The 24,803-nt window shown below is 45.0% G+C and overlaps 1 protein-coding gene across 1 annotated transcript in view; it reads right to left on the bottom strand.

Annotated features, from left to right (window-relative positions):
• The window catches only part of MYO5B (myosin VB), a 148,249-nt gene that overhangs the window by 104,376 nt on the left and 19,070 nt on the right, over window positions 1–24,803 (bottom strand). Inside the window, exons 2-4 of the mRNA XM_042804532.1 lie at window positions 12,607–12,717; window positions 8,856–9,027; window positions 6,480–6,624 (exon numbers count right to left, since the gene is read on the bottom strand). Of these exons, the coding sequence (XP_042660466.1) occupies window positions 6,480–6,624; window positions 8,856–9,027; window positions 12,607–12,717 (428 nt within the window). The remainder of the gene's footprint in view (window positions 1–6,479; window positions 6,625–8,855; window positions 9,028–12,606; window positions 12,718–24,803) is intronic.

Genomic DNA, 24,803 nt, shown 5'->3' with positions numbered 1-24,803 from the left:
TCACCTCTGGAGAAGTTGTTTACAGCTGCTTTTGCAAACCCTGAGATCTAATACCAGCAGTGGCATGTTTATGGGACAGCTCTTCTAAACCTCCTTCCCATCCCACTTTGAACGTTACAAAAGACACCTGAGACTTTTTTTAGACCAGAGCTTTAGTTTTGAGATGGTACCTGCTGCAAAGCCCCACTGAGCTGCAGCACAGATTGTCCCCCCAGCTCACTGCAAAACCCCCAACACAGTTTCATTCACCTGGAGAGCTATACCTTTCCCTGCTTTTAATATAACACAGCATTCAGCCTTATTTATTGTGCCAGTCTGATCCTTCTTGCACATCTGTTAAGGGTTAATCTCTCTTTTAACTCCTTCCCACTCTCTCATTGCATGGTTTTAAATCCTCTTGTAAATCTTGAGATTGGATGTGCTTTCAGATGACATTCCCTCACCACACCTACACCCCTCCCCACCTCCACTAGGTTATGGGCAGGGTCCATGCTGCAATTTCTGCTCTCTTCCAGCTCCAGCATTGCACCCACTGCAGAAAAGAGAGCGGTCATGGCCATGAACAGCCCCACCGTCACCTGCAAGACACAGATGACCTGTGTTGCCTGTTGGTGTAGGCAAGCAGTGATTTTTTTTTCTTTTTTCCACTCTGACATGCTTTTGACAGTGCAATGCTAAACTTGGGTGCATTACTTCCAACAAAAATGGAAAGCCACTACTCGAGTTACCCATCTGCAATCCAAGTGTTTGAGCATTTAGTGTCAGAAACATCATGACGGCAGTGGGGCTGAAAAGGGAAGACATGCTATTTCCATAAAACTTACCATTTCAGAATCACACAGTAGGTGCTGACCCTGGTCTGAACTGCAGACACCAGGGGTTATGCAGTACCCACCGAGCTGCAGGTGAGACCAGCAGCCCAGATACACAGGAGCTGAAATCATCAGCCAAATTATTCTTGCATTTCTTACTTTATTTCTTCTGCAAGAACTATCGATAACACTGCAAGAAGATCCTCACACTGAGAAGGAGGAAACTCCAGTCTAACTAACAGGTTACCAGAACACTTGCTTTCCCACCAACATGGTAAGGGTCAGTTAAGGTCTGTAGAGCTCTTTCATGCTTCTGGCAGAATGTTAAAATATTCTGCACTTCCAAGTTCAGAGTTATATGTGGATCAGATGAAGTTATTTTTGTCTGGCCACATGAACAGCTTTGCAGACATTGTGCATCTGTGAAAGCACCAGCCCTGATGGATGCACAAGTGAAAAAAGAGCATGGCGCTTCACCCAGCCCATGCACTTCTTAGTAGGCTTTTGCAAGTCCATTATTACCTGAAATCTCTTCCACTGTAAGATTTGAACACAGCTCCTTCTTTGTGCTTACTATCTGACATGGACTGCGGACATGTAATGCCAGTTAAAAGATCCACATACATGATATAAAGTTTCTATCACAGCGAGATCCAGATGTGCTAACTGAAAAACACACAGAACATACAGCAAGCAGTTTACGATGCTTTCACCGTTTGATTTAGGACTCGAGCAAAGACCTCCTCACTCCCCGATCCCCATCTTGAAAAGATGTTCAACAGCCTTTGGAGGGCCCATTCTCCTGCCCCATCACCCACAGCAATGATATTCACACCACGTATCTCTATCACCTAGCACTGTTCAATTCTGCATTTTATTAAGTGTAACGCATGATCTTTTTTAAAAAAAAAAAGGCATTAAGAAATCTTACTTGGACTAGCAAGTCCTGGCCTGTGCCAAGAGTGAACCCAACCGGTACAAAAGTAAGAGAGAGGAGCCAAAGACAGAAAAGCAACACAGAATATGTTGTTCACTACAGTAGCACTGCAGTGATTTTCCTGATCAACTCAGCTCAGCAACAGGAAACACCACAGTGACCGCACCGACAAGCTGAGCTGGCAGAGGATAGCTGGTGAGAAGAAAAACAGGGCTCCAGACACAAAGAAGAACACCTAACCTTTAAATAAATCCCCCCATAAGGCTGGGAAGGGGAAGCTGAAACTTCGGTCACCTCCATGGAGCTGTCAGCAATGGATGGGACATATTCATCAAGAGGAACTTGGGTCAGGGCAAGAAGTGAGAAACAAAACCCGCTCATCTGTGGAAAGCTGCTGGTCAGGCTGACTTCAGCGGAAATAAAGTTTCAAGGGAAATTTTTGCTAGACTCCAGGCTTCTGCCCAGAGTGATGACACACAAGGAAATTAGAGCCACCACTGGGATTTGGGCACACAAGGGATCTTTTGTTCCTCTATAAGAAGAGAGAGAAGAAAAGCAAGAAGCAATCAGCCAGGGCACCAATGTCTGTGCTGGCTCTTTGGGTGATCCTGGATGTTCCCCCCAAAGCTTTTAGTCCTCTTTCAGGAACACAAATTCCTTCTGCAGCACACAAAGATGTAAAAGACACCAACACCCAATGCACTTCACCAGGCAGTATGAGGATGAAGACAAAGACCAGAGGAGGAGATGGTTGCATTGCCCTGCAGATAATATGTGTCCCAAAGCACAAATTTCTTCAAACCCCACCGTCTCATCTATTAGCAATCACTAAATGATCCATCCTTCCACCACCCCAACGCTTGATTCCACTGCCTCCAGTAGCAGTATTTTGAGCAAATTTACTCCATGCTGTGTATTTTCCCTAAAACAATATTGTTTCAATGAACCAAGTGCACTTAGTCACACACTGGGTACACATGGATTTTCTAAAGAGCCGGTCACTGTAAAAATTAGAGGCTGTGACACATGAATTTTAATCACTTGACTTTTTGTAAGCTGTTTTACATGCAACTGCTGCAAAGCAACTCTCTGCAAAGCACCCTCTTCAGAAAAAGCTTTCACTTAAAGGGGAGTTTTAATGCATGTCAAAATTATAGTGGGTGTTCAGATGCTTTGTGAACTATTTTGTCCCAAAAAAGAGATCAGATGTTATACACCCTCTGCAGCCCCTTGTCCAGCCAATCCACAGCTTCTTTTCCTTTTATTTTTTTTTTCTTTTAAATTAGCATCTCCTGGTGACAGGGCAACACCAGACACAGGATCTAGCAAAGCTTTACAGCCACCTGTGAAAATCCCTCCAGTCCCATCTCATAGACACTATTGGCTTGAGGCAGGTGAGAAAGCACAGGACAATTTTACTAACACTTGTACATCAGCAAGTATCTTAGGTTCTGCCATGGCACCCTGACTCTACATGACAATGCTATACTAGAAGCCCACAGAATTAAAAATCTAATTGCCTCCAGCTTCTCTCGTTTAACAGAGAACCTTGGATTTTGTGTCCTCTTTCCTTGTCAGCTACTCAATCCCATTCAGTCACCTCCACTGTGCCTTCCCAGTGTGCTCTGGGACACTAATAAAGCTAAAATATATGTGTATTTATTTATTACATACATGTATTACACATTTTATATATTATATATGTATTGTTTTATATATATGTATGTCTGTGTATGTGTGTGTGTGTATATATATATATATATATATATATATATATGACATTTCTTTCTGCACAGAAGAGCTATTCAAGGTGAATTCATCGTTCCTGATTATGTCCTTGCTCTGGCCTATAAAAACATGACACACCTGGCAGCCTTCTTTATCTGGGTCTTCATGAAAAGGACAGAAAGTTTGCCCTCAGAAGACCACTGCAACTTGAAACCCCGAGCAAGGGAGAAGCTGGCACCATCAGCCCACTCACACACTTGCTCAAAGTTCACACCATTTGCCTGTGGCACCAAAAAAGTCTCAGCCACCACTGGAGCAATGTTTTTTTTGAAGGGTTTACTACCCCTGATCTCAAAGAAGCAGCTTACTGAGAGTCAGCTAACGAAGTTCTGCTCTGCCACACAAACTGCACAAATACTATCCCATGGACATATATAAAAGCATGAAAAATGAAGAAGCTGCTCATTGCAAAACTTGGAGATGACACTCCACCAAACACCAGACAAGCTCACGCAGCAGCGACTGCTCAGCATCTCCAGCAAGTTTTTACTCAGCACCTTTTTGCTCAGTGATGTTGCAAATAAATCAGCCGTTTGCAAACCGTATTTTATGAAGAAAGCTTGTTTTACTTGTTTTATTTTCTTACTTAAAGACACTCATTGAAACAAAACCAGAGAAATTCAAACAGGATGCACATCTGCATCATTATTCTCAGTTTTCTATGATATGATTTGCATTTAATTTGTTTTTAGAATGAGTAATTCTGATTTTTTAAAAATATGTAAGTCTATATATGCATATATCGCAAGCACACACTTATATAGATAAATAAACAAAGAAACCCAGAAGGCTAGTCAGAGACTGCTTTCCTGATCTCAGTCACATTGTAAGCTTGACCTTTTGAGATCGCAGGTTTGAGTTTTATTCCTGATCTACAGGATACACCAGACATAATGCAATTGTCTAAAAGCTAAAACACTGCAAAAGAAGTGATGGTTTTGCACTGCTTAGATTTAAGATGCTCACAGACCTCCATCCTGATGGCTGAGCTGCCCAAGTACCCGTGTCCCACCACACCCACCAGCACCCCCCTTGCCTAAAGCAGAGCTGCAGATACAAAGCGTCCTGCAGAGTCAGTTTTTCAGTCAAAAAAAAAGGCAAAATGAAGTCCTACCCCATGCACTACCGCCCATCACACAAGACACACCACCCACACGCCCTGCTCAAGCAGCTCCACCACTCTCTGGGAAAAGTCCAGATCAAACTGCGGAGAACACAACGTCCACCCAGAACTTTCAGATACAGAATATTCTGTGCTACATTTTAAGGCAGATTCCTTATAATCCACATGCCAATCTCCTCTCAGCCCCATGTGAATCTCTCTTTTGTATCCAAGCCTGCAACTACCCTAATACCAGCCCGAGACAGAAAGCACCAGAGCAGAGCTGTACAGAGAGCATTGTGTTTAAGAGCTTTGGAGGTGGCTATTTCCATGTCCTCTTGCAAACAGAGCGCTCCTAACCAACCACAGCCAGCAGTTACCAACTGCAGGGGCTGTCAAAAGCAGATTTACTCTGATAAGGAGAGCAGAGTCGAGCACCTCTGGCTAGAGCTGTCAGTTACCCCACTGCCTGCAAATAATACGCAGGGATGTGGGAAAGCACCAAGTCTTCCCCAGCACAGACTTCAGCAGAAAAGCAAGTAGTTGCCTTATACTTTAGATGTGTGCCCAGGAAACTTTATGGGTCCGTTGGTTAGCAAAACCCTAACATCATGTACAAAGAATCATGCAGCTTGCTGCTCAGCCTGGACTCATGTAACAAGGACACAGTCCTAAGCCTCCCTCTTTCTATAGACAGCTCCCCAAATTTCTAAGTTTGCCCAAAAGCCGTTTAGCCCAAAGCATGAGCACTTGCAGGAGGTCTGAATTGCAGGTTGGAGTCAGTTTGGGTACAATCCATCTGATCTCCACCCATGGCAATGCTCCCTCAGATACATTTCTGAATTGAATGCTGGCTCAGCTTTGATTAGAAACACATCTTAACTCATCACTTAAAGCCAAGACATGGCAGAAAACAGGCTGAAACCCTTGGTAAACAGTTCAGTGCTCATTCTTGCTATTAAAAGCCAAGGCTATGTAAAAATCACGGCTAATCCACAAGCAAACCTAAATACACTATGCAAGCCCAGACAAATATAATAAAGTGAGCCCGATGCAACAACTTTCAGCTTCCTCTCAAATTCTCTTTGAGATCATGGCTTATCTGGCAAGAACAAAATCCTGCTTCTGTCCTCAGCAACACAACAAACAGAAATAAAGTAAAACTCACACCATGTTCCTCTGGTGAAGACACTGCTTTGAAGAGCCAATAAATATCTCCAAATATCTGACAGTCACTTGCTAACTCAAAATCACAGTGTTTCCATAAAGACAACTAACATTAGCTTCTGTGTTTAGTCTGATTACCTCAACAAATTATCTGAAATGACGTTTCCTCCAAGCTATTAAACATGACATTTGCAGAGTGGTTTGAATTTCTTCCAGGAAACTCATCGAAGAAGCAACAGGAGAAAGATCCCCATTTGAATCACAGGTGCACCAAACCTGTGAGTTCCTGAGGGCCACAGAGATCCCCATCAGTCCCACAGTCTTGGAAGCCACTAATGGGGTCAAGTCAGTAAACAGAATTAATTAGGAATACCTGACCTCAACAAGATTTCACTGTGAAGCAGTTCTACATCATGCAGCAGCCTCTCCTGCAGGAACCAAGTCTTGCATCTTGTAGAAGAGGGACAGAGCTACAGCACCCATGAGTGAAGACAGCCAACACATGAATGCGGGGATAGAAAAGCATGATAGTAGACACCGTATTCTCACTAGAAATTTAAATCTGAAAGTTTCACGCTCTTTTCCACAACTTCACTTTCATTGAATATTTGCAATATTTAATTGCGTATTTGCCCGCTTTTGATCCAACCCCGTTAACTGAGCGCCTGCTCACCTGGTCATCTGCTTATAGGCTTCCTCTGCCACTGCAAAGATGTGAGGATCCATATCGCCCATGTTTTGGCCACTGTAGGTGTAGATGACATCTTGTTCGTAGATTGGTAGCCACTCATATGGATTGATGGCAAGAAGTACAATACCTTAGAACAAACAGACAGATATGTTACGACACAAACAGTTAGCAATTCCAGCTTTTAAGGGCTTGCACTAGTTGTTTCAATCAATTTTTTTAAATATGATGCTTGGAGGCAAACAAAAAAAAAAATGGGGAAGGACTCCTAACTTATTCTCTCAGCACTTCCTTCACAGTGCTATGCTTTGACAGCAAGGCTATAAGCTCCACTACAGCTACATGAGGCATACAAAACTGGTGAGAAGAGCAAATATATAATAATCTTCATTGTGTGAAGCCAGACTTCGCAGGAGGAGCAAGAAGGGATAAAGTGTCTGAGCCATCACTTCAAAAAAGCAATTCCTATGCAACCAAAGCTCTGCTAGACCCAAACAAATACCCTGGGTTTAGCCCTGGCTTAAATTCCAAAAGCTCACAACAAAGAATGTACTCTGATCCAAATTAAATGCATAAATCACAGGAAAGGAATGACAGAGCCTGCATTAAACATTTAATGTCTCGTTCCTAGAGCTGGAGAGGAAAGCCATGCCTGCCTGGAGGAGGCAGTTAGCCCAGGAATTAATGAGGCAAAGCCACGTGCAAGTGCTACCTGTGTGCTCAAGGGAGCTGGTCTGCCTCCTGCGCAACTGAAGCACTGATAGGTTCCACCTCTGAAGAACCTTCAGGTTTTACAGGTTTAAATTGTTATCATAAGGAGCTCTGGAGAGCACGTGGCTGGTAGGAATGGGTGCTGTGCTCCCAGCCTGGCTGATTCAGGGCTCGGGCACGCTCAAATTACAGCAAACCACAGGAACTCTCAGCCAGCACCAGGATACGTGACTTAACCCACAACGAAAGGCAAAGGGCAGCTAAGGCACATTACCTGCCTTCATGTGATATCAACCCAACAGCTTCACCCTCCCATGCCCTGCTCCTATCTGGTTTTGCTCCTTGGTTCTGTTAGGGTCATGCACCTCTTACCCTCAGTCACACCTGAAATCACACCTGCATGGTGCAAACCAAGCCGAAGAGCTGCAGTTGCCTCAGCACTGGCAGCCCAACAAGCACTTTTCTCTCCTTCTCAACTACCTTATAACAAAAGCACAAGGTATGTTGCACCCATGCAGAGCTTTGTAGCTAAACCTGCACTTGCTAAGCTGAAACAGCTAAGCCTAAACCCACATATCTTCACTAGAGCGATAAGTTATCATAAACCTTCACATGAAGATGCACTAATGAAACTTCACTGATTTTGGATGAAAGCAGGCTTGCAGCTGACTGGGAGCACACATGCAGCTACAAAAGGCTGAAAGTTATGCCAGTAGTTTAACACTACACATCATTACAAATTTAAAGGAAAGTCACCACTGTTACCAGCCACTGAGGCCATGTATTTCAAGGGCATTACTCTATCAAAGAGTCTCCTCCTGACAAGCATTTCCTCCACAGAAGCTGCAACACTTGGTCATAGCTGTATGTACCAGGCTTAACCCTTCCACACAAATAGTTGCATGCATTTCACTGAAATCTTGCAACTCATCACTTAGAGAATCATTAGTCTCCATCACTGCTAGCAAGGTCACCTTGAGTACCAGCAAGAGGGTTCAACATTCAGTGTTCTCCAACGTAGCTCAATTAGAAATGGCTGAATTGCCTTCTTCCTTTGTTTTTAGGTTGCAGTTTGTTGCTATCTGTTCACGGGTAACTGCTGTCCTGAATGGTTTTGCCAAGCCACCCTCCCCAGGAATGACAAACCCAAGTTCATGACTGCCCTCCTCATGCTTTGAATTTAGGAGTTCAATGACTGACAAGAACAGGAAGGAAATAACAGTGCAACAAGGTTTTTTTGCAGTTTTTCAGGAGAAAAACCTACTATGGGCATTTCTCAGTTGGATTGCATCCTTCTGGCATACTGCTGTTCTCCAGTGGTTTGATAGGTCCTACATTTTTTCCCATAGACTGCCAAGCACATGCAGAGTTGGCCTGAAACTCATCTGACAAGATGTTCCCACCAAGAGTTAACATACATGGACCATGAGGCTCAGGAAGTTCACAGCACACCAACCCCCAAAAATCACCTCTGGTTTTGCAACCTAAAGCACGTTAGCACACACTAGTGTTGCCCACCCACTCCAAATTCACAGCCCCCCAGACCTTCCTCATGCCACAGCCTCTGGCTTGTGGTCTCAAGAGGTTTCTGTGTGGACATGTTCTAACCCATAGCTCTCCAGGAGCTGAACGTGTGGCCCAGACACTCACCACAGTACGTGTAGATGCTGTTGGACTCCAGAAATCTGACTTTGAGGTTGTTGAGGACAGCGGCCTCGTGCAGGTAGCTCAGGGCTGTTAGGTCACTCTCTCCCACCAAGACATCTGGATTGCGCAGGAAAGGCAGCTCATTTTCATGGCAGTCAATAGCATATTCGTAGAGCTGAAGAGACACACACAAGGAACGTGAGAACACAAAACCACAACTTCTCCAAGCATAAGTCCATCCTGATACTATAAAATATTTAAACATTGTGCTCTAAATGAAATGAAAGCCTTTTTATGCCAAACTCTATAGGGACCTGGATCACATACAGCCAGGTGACAGGTCATTCTCTTTGTAAACGGCTTTGAGCTGGCCAACAGATGGTCCTGGTGGACACTGATGCTCCACAAACACCAACCCGAGCTATTTTCAGGCCATCCTTAGAGCAAATAGCCTTTAGCCAGCTCTGAGCAGTAACAGATACCATAAAGAAAACCACAGCATCATCTGATCTACACACCTTCATGCTCTTTGAATAGCAGTCTCATTTCAAACTAGACCATATTCTTCCCATCAGAGTGATTTCTTAACTTATTTTTAATTTGTTACCTTTATCCTCAAAAACCTTACGCTCCCTCAGGCAGAGAAGGACATGGAGAACCATGGAGTCCCTGCTGCTTCAATATCTGAACAGCCAGGTTATGCCATTGAAGCATAAGGCTGCACACATGAAAACTATTTTTGATTCATCCCCAAATCTACAACAGAGCCATCAACTACAGAAAAAGTGTACTTTTTTCCCTTTGCAGTGGAGGGAAATGTTGCCTGTGATGTTGCTTCCCATGGGTGTCTGCAGAAGGGGTCCTGAGGCTCAGCTCCCAGCAGAAGAGAGAAATCTCAGTTTGCAAGTAAAAGGGCTCCACTACCATTGCAGTGGCATTGGATCTCTGCCCATGCAAACAGCACACAAAAAGCTGACCCAAGTGCTCAAGCATAAGGCTCACGCAACATGCCTGACAACCTCAGGGTTGTCTTATATTCCAATTCCATGTTGCCAATGCCAATTTTCAAGAGTTTGCACTCAGTCTCACACCTTAATGGCAAACACACCAGGCATCCCTTGTGATATTTAGAAATCAGCTCTTCATTCAGAAGCATTACTCTTGCGTACAGAGTACAGTCAGAAACCACAAAACCCATGAAAATTCACTTAAAGCACAAGGACAAAAGAGAAGCACTAACAGTTGGGTAATGCATGTTGGTTGTCAGGAACAAAAGGCTTATCAACAACTTCAAATCCCCAAAGATATGTATGCTCAGTATCTCCATCTGATACACATGTGCACTGTTCCCCTTCACTAAAGCTTTTCAGCCCAACGTGACCTGGGCCCAGGCAGGGTTTCATAGAGAAAAGCATCAAACTGGGGTCCCTGGGAGGACCGCAGTAAGCAATCGTCTCTCACACAACCCCAAAATGAGATGTTCCTGTGTTTCACCTAACAGTGACATGCTTATCAAGCTACCATCTACAACACCTAGTAATCCTTTAATTTCCTTGTATTTTAATGTTGCTGGCCCTGAATTCAGTTGTACAAAAAGGCTAGACCTTGCAGGACTTCTTGGCCCCTTTGGTTTCCACAGAGATATCCAGTTTTAAGAGGGGGAAAAAAATAAAACAACCTCTCCCTCAGCCCCCCAATTACTAAAACTGCTGAAGATGTCAATCAGAAAAGAAGGATGGAGGTTGCAGCACTCAGCACTACGTGCAGACGTACTTTGGCAGCTTGAACACAAGTGGTAGGAAGGACCTGCTGTGGATAAGATGGGTGCCCACTTGCTCCCAGGCACCCATCTCTGATGAGCACCCCAAAAAGGGCACTCATTAGCACTGCTCTTGAAACTTGCCCTGGAGTTGAAGCCTGGAGTGCTTTTCACACCCATCACCCATTTCCTGCAAAGGCTTGAGCACTGCTGCTTGATTTCTGCAAGGTTTCCATCTTCTTGCCTCAGGAGCAAAGGGAAAAAGGACGTAAAAATACCTGCAGCAGGCATCACCCCTGTGGCATCTGAGGGCACTGGGAAGCAGAGACAAGCTGCTTTCGTGGAATGACTGGAATGGTGGAAATATGCCTGGCATGAGCATCGTGTTTGCAGCATTAACACAACACATCGTGTCATGAGAGACAAAGGTATTGCTTGGAACAGGGACTGATGGATGCAGGATGGTGAATTCAGGAGGTCCAACCACCTGGCCACTGGTCAGGGAGCCCACCAAGAAACATGGGGCAGTGACTCATGGTGCTACAAGAACATGTCTGGTGCTTGCAACAGACAGCGAGGTGGCATCTGTGCATCTCCTCGTCCTGATTTATCACCATGGAGGGGGAAGAAAAAAAAAAAAAAAAAAGGTATCTCCAAGAGGAGCATCATCCATCCTTTACCCTGCTCCGAAAGCTGCCCTGTGCTGGAAGAGCAAATTGGGGAGGACAAACACAGCCAGGGCTGACCCCAGCAGATCCAGCAGCTCCACACACAAACTAAAGTGTGCCGGGCACAGATTTCAACAGGAATTACTTTCTCTGCAAGCCTGGCATGTTCACGTCCTGCAAACGGCCTGCGCTTGTGCTGCTCTGAAAGAGGAATTGTCTTGATGAACAGCCTAATCAACCATGCCTCATTCCTGTTCTCCATCTTCCCATTAAGTAATATGGTGAAAATATTCCCCACAGTATGGAAATGGTTGGCTGTCAGGGGACATCAATTACTCACCCTCCTTGGAGCATTTTCAATTTGGAGAATGTGGCCCCTATTAACTATCTTAAGCAACAGAGAAAATCTCTGCCTAGACAGTTAAGGAAACTCTAACCTGTTCAGTGAAGAAAGCTGGTTCAGGTGGAATTCCTCATTAAAAATATTTATTCCTCCTGCTACACACCAGGCACCATGCATGGGAAATGCACCTCATGGTGGGTACGCAGCATGGTCACTTCCCTTCCCATAAACCACCCAAATTTTGCAGCTGATGAAAATGCCACAGTTAACTTCACCTGCAATCCCCTACTGTTCCCCAACATCCCACCCCCAGGAGATTTTTGGGCAGGACAGAAGGCAGCTGCTCTCCACTCTGCTTTGGGAATGATTTATCACCAGCTGCACACATGCCATGAGCCTGGGCTGTTGGTGCATTTGAAAGAAGCACTGCTAAAAAACACATACATTTAACTGAGTTTCTGATTTTTCTCTTTTAGAGTTTTTTTAATTAAAAAAAAAAAAAAAAAAAACAACAGGGTTTTACATAAGATTATACTTAAAGAGGAAGACTAAGGCATGGAGAAAGCTGTTGCACAGCAGTCACTTTTAAGATCTGTGTGATTTTTCCATCAGTACCCAAGCTTGGGTAGATGTCACCAGCCATGCTTTTTACAATTTGTTCAGCAGCAAAAAGCATAAACTGATATTTCTACTATACTGCTGCTATAAATTAAAAAAAAAATAAATAAAAAAATCATTCTGATATCAAACTATTACAACTTTGCCAGGGGATGAAAAGAGATGAGAGAGGTAAAGGGCTTTTCTCACAACCTATTTTAACACAAGTGGTCTGGGGAGGGAGTAGGCAGGGAAAAACTGGAACTGTTAAGGCAATAAAGCACATTTTAAAATAATTTGTAAAAAATATGAGATGGTTCAGGATTCTTCACACATTATTTCAAAGTTTTAAAGTACTGAAATGAATAACAATATTCAAAAGCTTACAGTTTCATCTTCAAGTATCAGACGGAGGCTTTTATCTCCTTCTTTGTAATCCTCAGCAATTACTGCTGATTTCCAAACTTCATCAGGGTCAGGAATCCAGACCCTAGCGTTCTGGAGAGGGGAGGGAACAAAAAGAAAAGACTTAAACACAAGAAAACCTCAGGAAATTAAAACACAAATAAATTAATTCACCATGGATACAGTCTCATACTCATTGTATAGTCAGTGCAGCCAAACTATTTACGTCCAAAAAAAAAATAATCTAGTTTTAGATTTTGGGGCAAACTATAGACTAGAAGTCTGATTTTCAAGTCACACTTCTCCTGGACAAGGTGTACATTGGCTTGTTACCAACCTAGCAAAGCAGGGTACAGACTCGAGGTAAATGTGAATTTTAACTTCTCTGGAAAACAAAACAAAACAAAACAAAACCAAAACAAAAAAACAGCCTTCTGGAAGCTTTTATGAAATAATACCATTTCCCCACCAGCAGACCCTACAACCAAAGCATATTTCTATATTTCTTCTGCACAAAGCAATAGGTTGCTCCCTGCAGACCAAGCCCTAACCCAAACCCACCATCATGGTGCTAAAGCCATCAACAGAAGACACCAAAGCCAACTTCTTTGGTTAGAGATGAACCCACAAACAGGCATCAAGGCTCCAGAAAAATGCTTAAATGCAACATCTAACCTTTTTAACATTTCTAAAGGTCAGGCCACCCTTATGCCTCTGAGAGGAAATCCTGAAGGTGGACCTGTACAGCCCAGCCAAAGTGTCCATGATGGGAAAAAATCCAAGAGCGAGCATCACCACTCACACATAGCAAGATTATGGTGTTACTCAGAGCCACAACACCTCCTGCTAATCAGATTGAATTTGCTTTTATGATGCAGAGGTAAATTACTCTGCCCGGGCTGTGTAAAAGCCCCATGCTGAGCGAGTAACCAGTGCTGTGCTGAGACCTCCAGTACTTGCTCTCAGGAGTTGGGACAAACACACTGCAGACCCAGCAGTAAGGCTGCAACCTCCATGCATGGCTTTCCCCTCATACTCTACGTCCACCTTCTTTTTTTTTTTTTTTTTCAGGTACCAGTTTTCCTGCTCATGGGGCTGCCAGGGCAAGGTCCCGAGAACAAGGAACACAGAATTTCTCCATCTCTGCAGGGAGTCGCCTTGAGTCGGGCTTTTGTTGCCAGACATGGACTCATAAAGCCAGCCTGATGCTGGACTCAGCCAGTCAACACACAGTCAACAGGAACCCTTCAGCAATCATTTATTGGCATTTTTGAAGGTACATCTCCCTCCAACTCTTCCTATTGATTGAAATAAGAGCTATATAAACTTATTATTAGGCAAAACACAAAGGGTTGGGGTAAATCCCAGCAAATCCAAGTGACACCAGCACCACAGCACTGAAAATGGTTTTAGCCCTCAGCTTCAGATCAAAGGCCCAGCACATGATGACCAGGTAACACTTGCAGCCACACAAACCCAATGCACAACCCAAGAGATAAATCAGCAGCTAGCAGCCTGTTCTGCAGCTGAAGAGTGGTAGATTTTTATACTTACCACATGTAATTATTTTTAGACCTCCTCAATAGCTACAGCAACAGGAACCTTTAGGTGTTAATGGAACTACACAAATTTATTGCCAGAAGAGCAGTTTTATCAGGGAAGGGAAAAAAAAACCTAAAAAAAAATAGACTTTACTCAGCACACCAGAAGACTTCAGTGCTTTCCCTGCCCCAGGGAAGGGGCCAATTTGGGACCCCCAGCCTTATCTCCCCTATTCCCTCCAGCAAACAGCACTGTAAGAGATGAAGCACCCTTGAAGCATGGCCAAGAACCCCATCTTTGGCTGGACCATGAAAGAAGGAGTAGGTGCAGCTGGTGAGATGGCAATGCATTACTCAGCTTTTCTCAACCCCCTGCACCTCATCAGTTTCTCCAGGCTCCAACACTACAGGAAGGGCTTTATGGACCATTACTGCAGCTCCCACTCCTCCTGCAAAGCACCTTGACTGACTTGTGATCCCCACCACTGTGGTTTCATCCAGTGCTCTCTCCTGGAAGAAAAGAGATCAAACAGACCTTAGAATAGCCCAAAATATCTGGGGATCAGGATGTACCTGGCTCAAGCCAGCCTCAAAAACAAGACATTGGTGGTCTTTGCTGGAGTCCTGCAAACTCTCCACCTGCACAAAGGGCTGGGCCAAGCCTTGAACCTGCCTGGACACACAGGTGCAGAGAGGGGCACACGGACACCAAAGCAACTCAAAAACCACCGTGGTGCTTGTGCACGCTTCGGTGGAGGAAATATGGGCTCACCTCCAGCAGCAGTAAGAGGTCACGTTGGCCCCTCTTGGCAGTCCATGGCCAACCATGGCCAGGAGCCATCCAACACCTGGGCAAGACGTGAGGCTCTGCGCTGATGAGCTGCTGGTGGTGGGTAGCAGCTCTCAGCATCCACCACCCAGGGATGGACTTACAACCTGGTGGTGGTGGAGAACCTCCCATCCCACCAGCCACCCTGACCACAAAACTATAGAATTTTAACAACAATATCATCAGTTTTCCAAGACTCTGAGTATACGCGTGCATGCAAGGGATCCTGCAGTACAGAAGGCAGTAAGACATAGGTCTTTCCAAGGCCTTGGGAGTCTTCAGGGTAATTTATTTCCCAGCAGGGAGATCCCAAATGCCATCACTGCTCCAGCACGAGCACTCCCCACACCAAGCATTTCCCATCCTGCTAAACAGCTACAGGCTGTTAGGGAGGAGAGGCTGTTATGGATGTATTTCCCCAAGCATCTATAGTGCTGTGCTCTCGTGCGTGCATGCACACACATATCCAAAAAGGGGACCACTGTTGGTTTTTCCTTTTGTTGTGCATTTTCACCGTCCTCCCCTCTTTGCTGTGCTCCAGCGGAGATGCAAACCCTCCAGGCAGGGCAGGCTGCTACACAAACCCGCATCCGAACCTTCCTTTTCACCCATAAATCCCACATATGTCAAACCATACAGCACTGAAATAAAAGCATTTTGTCATTCTTAGATCTTTACAGGGCGAGCTTTAATTAAAACCCACCAAGGCTTGGAAGTATCCCATGGCAGGGGCACGCTGGAGCAGCATGTTCACATCACCCTCCTTTCTTGACTCTGACTTCTGCAACCCATTTCCTCTGATGAGGCTTCATATACCATACATTTGCCAATTAAATTCATATAGATGAGAGACACTGAGTCACCAAAACCATGCCTCCAGGCAGGTACCCACCCTAGGCAGGAGGAGAGCATCTCTGTGAACCTCTGCTTCCATAAATCTCACCTCTAGCACAATCATTCCGCTTTATATGCCATGTCCTGGCTTTGTTAGCTTTAACAACACCTTGATTTTCTGGAGGAGCTTGTTATAACAGGAAAGAGCAGGCAGGCCTATCTCAAAGCACTAGGGCCAGAGGATTAGCCTGACTTCATGCTCAAGAGACACAGCCCTGGCCAGATCACTTAACCTCCTGACTGCACAGTGTCTCCATCCAGGACAGAAAGAAAAGTATTTCTTTAATCCTTGAGGACACCTTTGAATGATGTGTTAGCATTCATCGGAAGTAGCTCTGCCTGCTCAGCCTTTCCAGAAAAAATAAGAAATACCTGTTCTGTTTTGGGTTTTTGTTTTTGTTTTGTTTGGGTTTTGTTGTTGTTGTTGTGGTTTTTTTGCTTGGTTGGTTTTTGGGTTGTTTTTTTAGGTGGTTTTTTTTTTTAAAAAAAAAAACATATTCCCAATAAAACCAAAGCAATTCAGTGCTCTCGAAGCCTCTTGCATTATTTCACCAAGCTTAAGCAGAAGCTTAATAAATTGAATCCTCACCTCCTGATTTGATTTAGATTTTAGAACGCAGCTGCTGCTGCAGATGTAGATTAAAACCAACATTAAATTAGAAGAGGCAGGTTTTGGTTTGCTCTTTGAAATCCCTCGGCACCAGCCAAAGGCACTCCCAGCAAACTCCGGGCAATGTGCTCAGTGGATGCCCAAGCACAAGAAGGGATGCTGGTCTGCACAGAAGGAGCTACACCAACAATGTGAACAGAGTACAATCTTCCATTAAACTAAGAAAAGAGTACAATTTTCCACTAAATTAAGAAAAAAAAAAAAAAAAGCTTTAAAATTAGATATCTCATTTTAGTCTGGGCTGTTTGATGGTTGCAACAGCCTTCATGACAAGGTGGAAGTCAGAAAATTCAACTTTACTATTATTGGTTTTTAATCCCCTGAGTTATTTCAAGAATGGCAATATTCACAGCTGACCCTGGGAAGTTTTCATTGCTCCTGGGTTAAGGGCACTTTTCCAGAGGCATCCTTCCAACGGGACTGCAGCCAGAGGGAGGGCACGGCAGAAAACCCATAATACTGCCAATACAATAGCATCAACCGCCTAGCAATTAGGAATTCAGTAACGAAGATTAAGATACAGTACCTCATAACTGAGGTTCTTCCACACAGGTTAAGAAAAACTTAGGAAAGGACTTCAGTAGAAACCAGTGACAGAGATGTGCACCTTAGAAAAACAAAGGTGAACACACATCAGTGAAGAACGAGGTAGGACAAATACCTGTATTTTTTTTTCTTCATAAAGCAAGCATACTACTTTTCCCTCTTTTCAGTGGGCTTATTGCCAGCGTCATTCTACATTGTTCAAAGAAATAATGTGATCCAGTATTACTGGATGCTCTTGAAGGGGACAAAATACGTATGGAAGAGGAAACAGCATGAGATTCAGCACTGGCTTCCACAAGAATATTTACATTTATATATACAGCCTGTGAACAGTTATGCAGCTTACTTTGACATAGCTCAGTAACTACACCTCAGCTCTCACAAGCCACCTATCACTAAAATTAAAGTTTTCACAAACTTTGCTTTTCCCAAGTAAAAAGAGCAAAATATAAACTCTAACTTAAATTGAAAGCAGTAATACCAGACAGCAAAATTCAGGGTTTTAATGTCATTTTTGCTTTCCCTATTGTTTTGGATTTTTTTTTTTAAACCACTATTAAAGGTAACTCCATAGAGATAAAGAGGTGCTTGCAGCAAAAAGACAGAGGACTCTCCTTTGCAGCCACTGTGCATGGATGCTAACAGCATCCCCCTTCCAGCTCTGCACTGAAGCAAATTAACTTCTCTTCACTAATTTGCACTGGACCCGCAGTCCTGGGCTGAACTGGGGCCACGGCTGTATTTTATAGCATCCACCGGCATTATGCCTACCACAGCAGGATTCCATGTCCCCATAATTAACAGGTGGTTATTTATGGAGTTATTTAGCTGTGCTAAATGTGCTTGTGCAAACCACTGTTTGCCAGTGCTGGGAAGAGCCGCTTGATGGGTGCTGTCACAGCAGGAGTGCATAGAAAGGCACCGGCTCCACAACGTTCCTGGGCTCCTGCAGCCTTAAAAATCCCTTCTGGCCCACTTGGAAGTGACTCAGGAGAAAAATCTGCTTAACCCATGAGTCAGAAAGCCACAGGTGAGGTGCTTCGGCAGCAGGGCAAACACCTCTCTGTTAAAAAAGTTAATGATCCACAAGCTGCTTATTATTATTCACAATACTGAACATCAGGGCAGATGGCAAACCGTAATTCTCCCTTTCCCAACCTCAGAATGAGATTTTCATCCCAGCAGTGATTTCTCCCCTGCCCGACAGACAAGCAAAGCCCCTGTTTAAGTCAAAGCTCCCCAGGCTGTGCCGTGACTCCGGGACCCGCTGACCCCCACGTTTTCTGCCAGGTACCACCGGCTGGAAAACCCTCACAGTTGCCAGGAGAGGATGGCAGAGGGTTTCACTGCTTGGTACAGAGCAGGCTGGGATGCTCCGGTGCTGCACACCCCTCCACTGCCCCATTTCTGCAGCACCAATAGCCAATGCTGGGACTCCATGCACGAGACCAGCACCCCCAGCCTGGCCAGAGAGCACCCACCCCACAGCAAGGACCTTTAATAAGAAAAGACCCAATTCTTCCTCACCTTAAAAACCCAAAAAGGCTAAAAGGAGAGGTTGTGACTGGCAAATCAACATTTCAACACACAGCAACAGACATACATGACCCTAAAACCATGCTCAAGGGGAAGGGCAAAAGAAAATACAGTGGTTTGCCTGTTAAAAAACACACAAAAAGAAACACATTTTGAGCTATGGAATGCCATATTAACTTGCTGTGAGTTTTAATGCAAAGGGAAAGAAGCATCTCCAATTCCTCAACATGTGAAGGAGCAATTTTTTGTTTCCCATGGCTTCTAAAAATGCAAAAACCCAAACAGCTGGGGCCAAGACAGATGAGCATCATCTATACCATGACTTATTCCCCATCCTCCTCATGCTTTCAGTGGAGACTGACCCAGGGAAAACTCAAACACACACTCAGACCATGCCCCCATCGAGGCAGAGCTCCTAAATTTTGGGGAGCACCTCTGTTCATTTCAGAATGCTGCACAGGTTGCTGGATTTGAGCTAGTGCCTCCTAGGTACACAGATATTTTCCTTCCACCTGAAGACCTGTCATACTGATGGATGGCTCCATGTCTCCCACCAGCACTAAATCTTCTCTCTTTTCCAAGTTTTATTTCCCTGCCCAAATTAACTCAGATGATGATTTGCATGAAGTGTCACAGCAGCTGAGCAGTACTCAGCTGTTTGGACAAGCAGCATCTGCAGCATTTATCCACTGGCCCATTAACAGCATTTCTAATGAAGAGGGGTTTAAAAGGCTTTTGGTTCATCATTGCACCAGATGCATCTCACCAACGAGAAGGGTGAATCTGGCACCCAGCAGAGCAAGGCTGCAGGTGAGCCCCAATACCAGGACAGAAATACTGAGGGTATGCTTGAAGGCTTTACTTTAATTAAATGTGATTTCTAGGATGATTTCCAGGACTAATTAATAGTCTCAGATGTTACTAACAGCCAGCTTGTGTCCTCCTATCCTCTCCCCTACTATTTTGTCTGTGGCATCTCAGTGGTTCTTGTTACTGCAGGCTTAATTAAGACCAATGCGTTCAGCATCAAGGTCTGGGGAACACACACAGCCCTGCTCTTGCTACAGCAATGGGCTGAAATGCAAAATCCCTCTTGCAATAAGTCATTAGATGCTGCAAAACCAGGTAGAGCCCCAGGTGCTTTGAGACAGCGCAAACAAACCACTCAGCCTGAATTTGGGGGGGGGAAAGCAGTCCCTTCTGGGCTGGGGAGCCCTTGTAGGCTGCAAGACCAGGATTTGCTCTGGGCAGTGCAACGACTGTCATATTTGCGCTTTGGTTTTGTTGTTTCTTAAACAGCAGAGGAGCAAACCTCTCCGCCAAGGTCAACAAGGCTTCACCCACAGGGGATGTGCATTATCACCACCTGCACCCTCGCTAACAAACCTTCTCACACTGGAGATGGCTGCAAGGAGAAGAGTTGCGCCTGTTCAACTGGAGCTGGCAGCTCTTGGGGTCTCACTGCCCAGCTTCTGCAGCGGTGCCTTTGCAGCCTCACCTCAGGTTGAGCACAGCAGCCCTTGGCCTTTGGTCTCTCCAAAGCAGCTGTAGCAAAAGCTGGCAGCAGGGCAGGCGAGCTGCTGCCCACTGCAAGGACATGGCCAGGAACCTGGTGAAATCACGGGCTACAAGGCAGACATCCAGAGGGGCAACCCTAAGCCTAGGTTTAAAGGACATGGCTCCACTGGAGGATTTTCCACCAACCCTGGCAAAGCCCCTCCAAAACTTAATATTCACCAGCATTAGAGCTGCACTAAGAGATGCCAGTCACTGGTCTGCTGGGTGGGAGACCTTTCTCCAGGTCCTGTTCCACCAAGCACCAGTATCATCATCCCAATGAGCCCAATGAGTTTCTCTTCTATCAGGCCTGGCTCAGCCCTACAACATGCTCACCATCTGCTCTACAAGACGCTTGCCATCACCATCCAGTCTCTGCCACACTGCCAGAAAGAGGAATGCTCTCAACATCCCTCAAATCACTGCAGAGTCCTTGGGGAAGAGCAGAAAGTCTGGTGCTAAAGCCAACCCACATTGTCATGCACTTGCTGCTCCTCCTGGAAAAGCTGCAGGCAGCAGCAGTTTGGAACAGGGGGCTCAACACCCCCTTTTCCAAGCATCTCCCCTGGATCTGGCACCCATGGGACACTCACAGCCACATGCCAGCAACACCCACCCAACTCAGCTCCTCTGGTACTTGTTACCTCTTCTACCATGGCATTGATTTAAAAAACTGCCACATTGCACAGGATCAAGGAAAAATCCTTGACCCAGTGTCTAAGGGGAATCAGGATGAGACCCATGGTCCTAACTCAGCCATGCAGGCAGGCTTTTTTATTCCAGTAAGGGTTACTGGGGTTTCACAGACTTGTTTTTTTGCCTTTTTAGTTAAAAACCCCATGCAGGGCTCAAGTATGTCCTTTGCATGACTTTTACCAAACAGCCTGTCCTATTGCAAAAGTTCAATCCTTTCAGGTTACTTTCTGCAAATCCCCGTTGATTGGCATTAATTACCCTTCTCTCACCTAATTCTCAATCAAAACCTTGAGCAGTGGTGTGGTGTAATCTTGTTTTCACGGTCCCCTTTTCCAACTGAACTTCACATAAGCACCTTGATGAACATAGGCTAGATTCAAAACATGCTTGATATATACCACATACATTTGATTATTAATAAAGTAGTTAAAAAGTAGCCTTTGAGTTTTAACTAAGTAATTAAGAGTGGCCTTTCACAATCCTCTATCTGTAACACAGCCTCATGATGTTTTAGGGAAACTCATAATTATTCTCCTTCCTCAGTGATCACCCTCCATTAAATGATTTTATTACAACGGTCCCAGGAGGAGCCTGGCTTGGCAGCACACGGCAGCCCCGGCCATGGGCCACCAGGAATTTCAGCTAGAAACATTAAAAACAGTGGCTGCTTCTAGGCTGTAACTACAGTACCACACAGGGCATTCACTATGTCACAAGCATCTTCCAAAATTCAGGGTATACATCACCTTGCCCCTCACCTGCCACTCGACTGCTCAGCCGTCCTCCCCACCAGGCACTGCCATGCCCAAACAGCACTACCAAAATCTGCCTTTAATTGCAGAGCAACCTCTCCACCAGACGGGTTTTTCAACCATATTAAAAAGTAGTAACTGGCTTAAATCAACCTGTAGTTATCCCTCACCTCTCCAGAACTTATGCATTAAAAACCTTCCTGGAGAATCACTCCATGCACACTTAATTCGAAGGGGTCTTGACCTATAATTGTATTTAAAAGTCGTTTCTTCAGCACTTTCTAACCAGAGGGGTGTGCTGTAAAAGCCACCTCTGCATCCTTCTCACTGCTGAGCAACTGAAGGACAACTGATTACTGAGGATTTAAGTAAGCAACATGTTATCAGTTATAATTTTAAAATTCCATCAATAAGGTTTGTTAGCAAGGAGCCATTCAATGCCTAGAGAACAGCACCAGTGATCAAGAGCAAAGCTGGAATAACTAACTTAATTAAATATTGGAAGCAGTCAACAAATATTCACACAGACCCATTTGCTTAGAAGCAAGGGCAGAGAAAGTCTCCTGGAGGGAAGGACTGCTCTTGTATATTCATTTCATTGCAGTAATTTCCAGGTCTTTGGGAACATGATTTGTACCTGGCTCTACTTCTCCCAGGGCGTCCACATGCCAGACCTCAGACGTGTACTTCTCAGATGAGTTACTCTATATTAATGTATATACTTTGTCTCTTCTCCCCAGTGAGACAAAGACAATAAGCAGTATTTTGCAATCACTAAGCTGAAATTGGTTCAAAACACATCTCTGAGGAAATTGAGAATGGTTCCCTTTTTAATATAGAAAATGGATGGTACATCACAGGCAGGCAGTGAGCTATGATTTCCTCCTTACTTCCTTATAACTACAGCTGTCCATCTAAAATACTGATATTTTGGCTTTCCAGATCTTCCAGCACTGATATTCTGCAGTCTCTTATTTATATCAGAAAGCAGCTCTCTGAAAAAACAACCCCTAAACCCCATATATAACTTCCTCTAATAAACGCAGGGCAAACAAAAGCTTAAATAAGAAAAGATGCAGGAAAAACCATCTCTATCAACCCCTGAATTTTGAATTGCAGGAGGAGATCTGGGAGGTGATGCCATTAGCAAAATGGTGTTTGTGTTCTGCAGGAAGGGCTCTATGAAGGAGACCAAAATCCAGAAGACTGCCCAAGTGGAGGGAGGGTTGCAAGAAGGGCAATTGCACCCACTTAAAATTAAAAATAAAATAAATATAAAAGCCCCACAGCTAAATGTATCTTTTCTAGCTTTCACCTTCTGGTTTGAATTTCTAGCCTGACTTGGCAATACCCCCAGTGCATTAGGCAAATCCAAGGTTATCTCTTCCCCTTGGAAGAGATGCCCCAGCAGCACACAAACACAGCTCTCATGAAACAAAGTGTCCACACAGTGAAACACCCCAAAGAAGGAGATAAAAATAAATTCAAAACAAAAAAAAATGCTGTCGCAGCCACCAGGTGCTGCTTCTTCCTTCCCCATCCCCAGAACAAAGCCACTCTGTTGCATGCCTCTTGCATCGACACACAGAACAGCATCCATATCCCCACAGGAGATGTATTTACTCATTTAAACATCCCTCTCTGTTACAGGAGCGTTTCTTTATTCCTCCCAAGCGGTTACACGCTACCCCTGGGCACAGGCACCAGGTGCAGGGTTTCAACATGGGCAAGGCTCAGCTCTGGCTCTTCCCATCGTCACCAGCAGCATCACACCATCCCAGGGACATCCCAGCTGTAGGATTTCCATCCCACTACACATCCCCCAGCTCACATCCAAGAGGTTTTGCTCCAAGATCAGGAAACCCAGTTCCCACCCAAGGGACACGTTTCCCTTCAGGAAGGACATGTATTTATGGTCACACTTCGGTCAGTGCCACTTGCCTTGAAGACACCATGTCCCACCAGTGCAGCTTAAGGACTACAATCTGTTTCAAGCAAAACTAATTAAACTCACTTCTACCATCCAAACTGGGTGGGGGGAGCGAGGGGGGGGGGAAGTATTATTAATCAGAAAAGCAGTAAAAGAAATGAAAATACACCCTGAAGTTATAGTGCTGTAAGAGTGCATGAAGGCAAGTCCTGAGAGATGGAAAGTGGTGCTCTCAAGTTAGGGCAAAACCATAACTCCAATCCATCTCTACCAAACAATGCATTGCAACTTTTTCTCTCCTATGGGAAGAGGCTCCACTCTTCACTAGGTAGATGAATAAAGCAAGGAGGGAAAAAAGAAAAAAAAAAAAATCAATTTAAGAAACATTACATTATCCCTGTTTATTTTGTTGTGAAAGAAAATCTTTTGCAAACTCTGCTGCCAGTTCACAGCTCATAATGTACAAGGCCAAAAGTTTCTGCCCTTTCTGACAAAATATTCAGTGCCAAGACCCAAGCTCCTGCAAACCCCACAGGCCCATGGCTGCATGGGGACACCTGAACTTGTGCTCCTACCTTCAGCCACCGTCATGGGCAAACTGGGAGACATGAAGCCCCAGAAAACCCACAGCATCACTCCCACGATGCGTTTGTCCCTGTGCTGGGTTTGTGTGGCAGGTGTTTTGGGTAGCGGGGGGGGGGCTACAGCGGTGGCCCCCTGCGAGAAGCTTCTCAAAGCTCCCCCAGATCCAATTCAGACCCACCTCTGCACCAAGGCTGAACCAATTAGCAACGGTGGCTGTGCCTCTTCAATAACATATTTAAGAAGGGACCTGGGAGGAGGAGTTAGACTTGTGAGGAGTTACGAGAAGGACGAACACCGAGGTCAGTGGAAGGAAGGGGGGAGGTATGCCAGAGCAGAGCCCCCTGTATCCCGTGGTGAGATGGCAGGGCAGCCCCCCCCTGCCACCCATGGAGGTCACTGGTGGAGCAGAGGCCAACCTGCAGCCTGTGGAGGAGCCCACACTAGGACAGGCACCTGCGCTTAAAAGAAGCTGGGACTCTGAGGGAAGAAGCAGCCCCCACTGTGGTGGTGCGGCACTGGGAGGACTGGAACAAGCAGGGGGGACCCACGCCAGAGCAGCTCAGGAATGACTACAGCCTGTGGAGAGGGACTCAGGTCAGAGAAAGCTTGTAGAAGATTTTCTTCAGTGAGAGGGGAGCCACAT

The sequence above is a fragment of the Tyto alba genome, unplaced genomic scaffold, assembly GCF_018691265.1.
Source record: "Tyto alba isolate M040663 unplaced genomic scaffold, T.alba_DEE_v4.0 Super-Scaffold_42, whole genome shotgun sequence".
Taxonomy (NCBI): Eukaryota; Metazoa; Chordata; class Aves; order Strigiformes; family Tytonidae; genus Tyto; species Tyto alba.
This window is presented reverse-complemented; position numbering and strand designations above follow the sequence as displayed.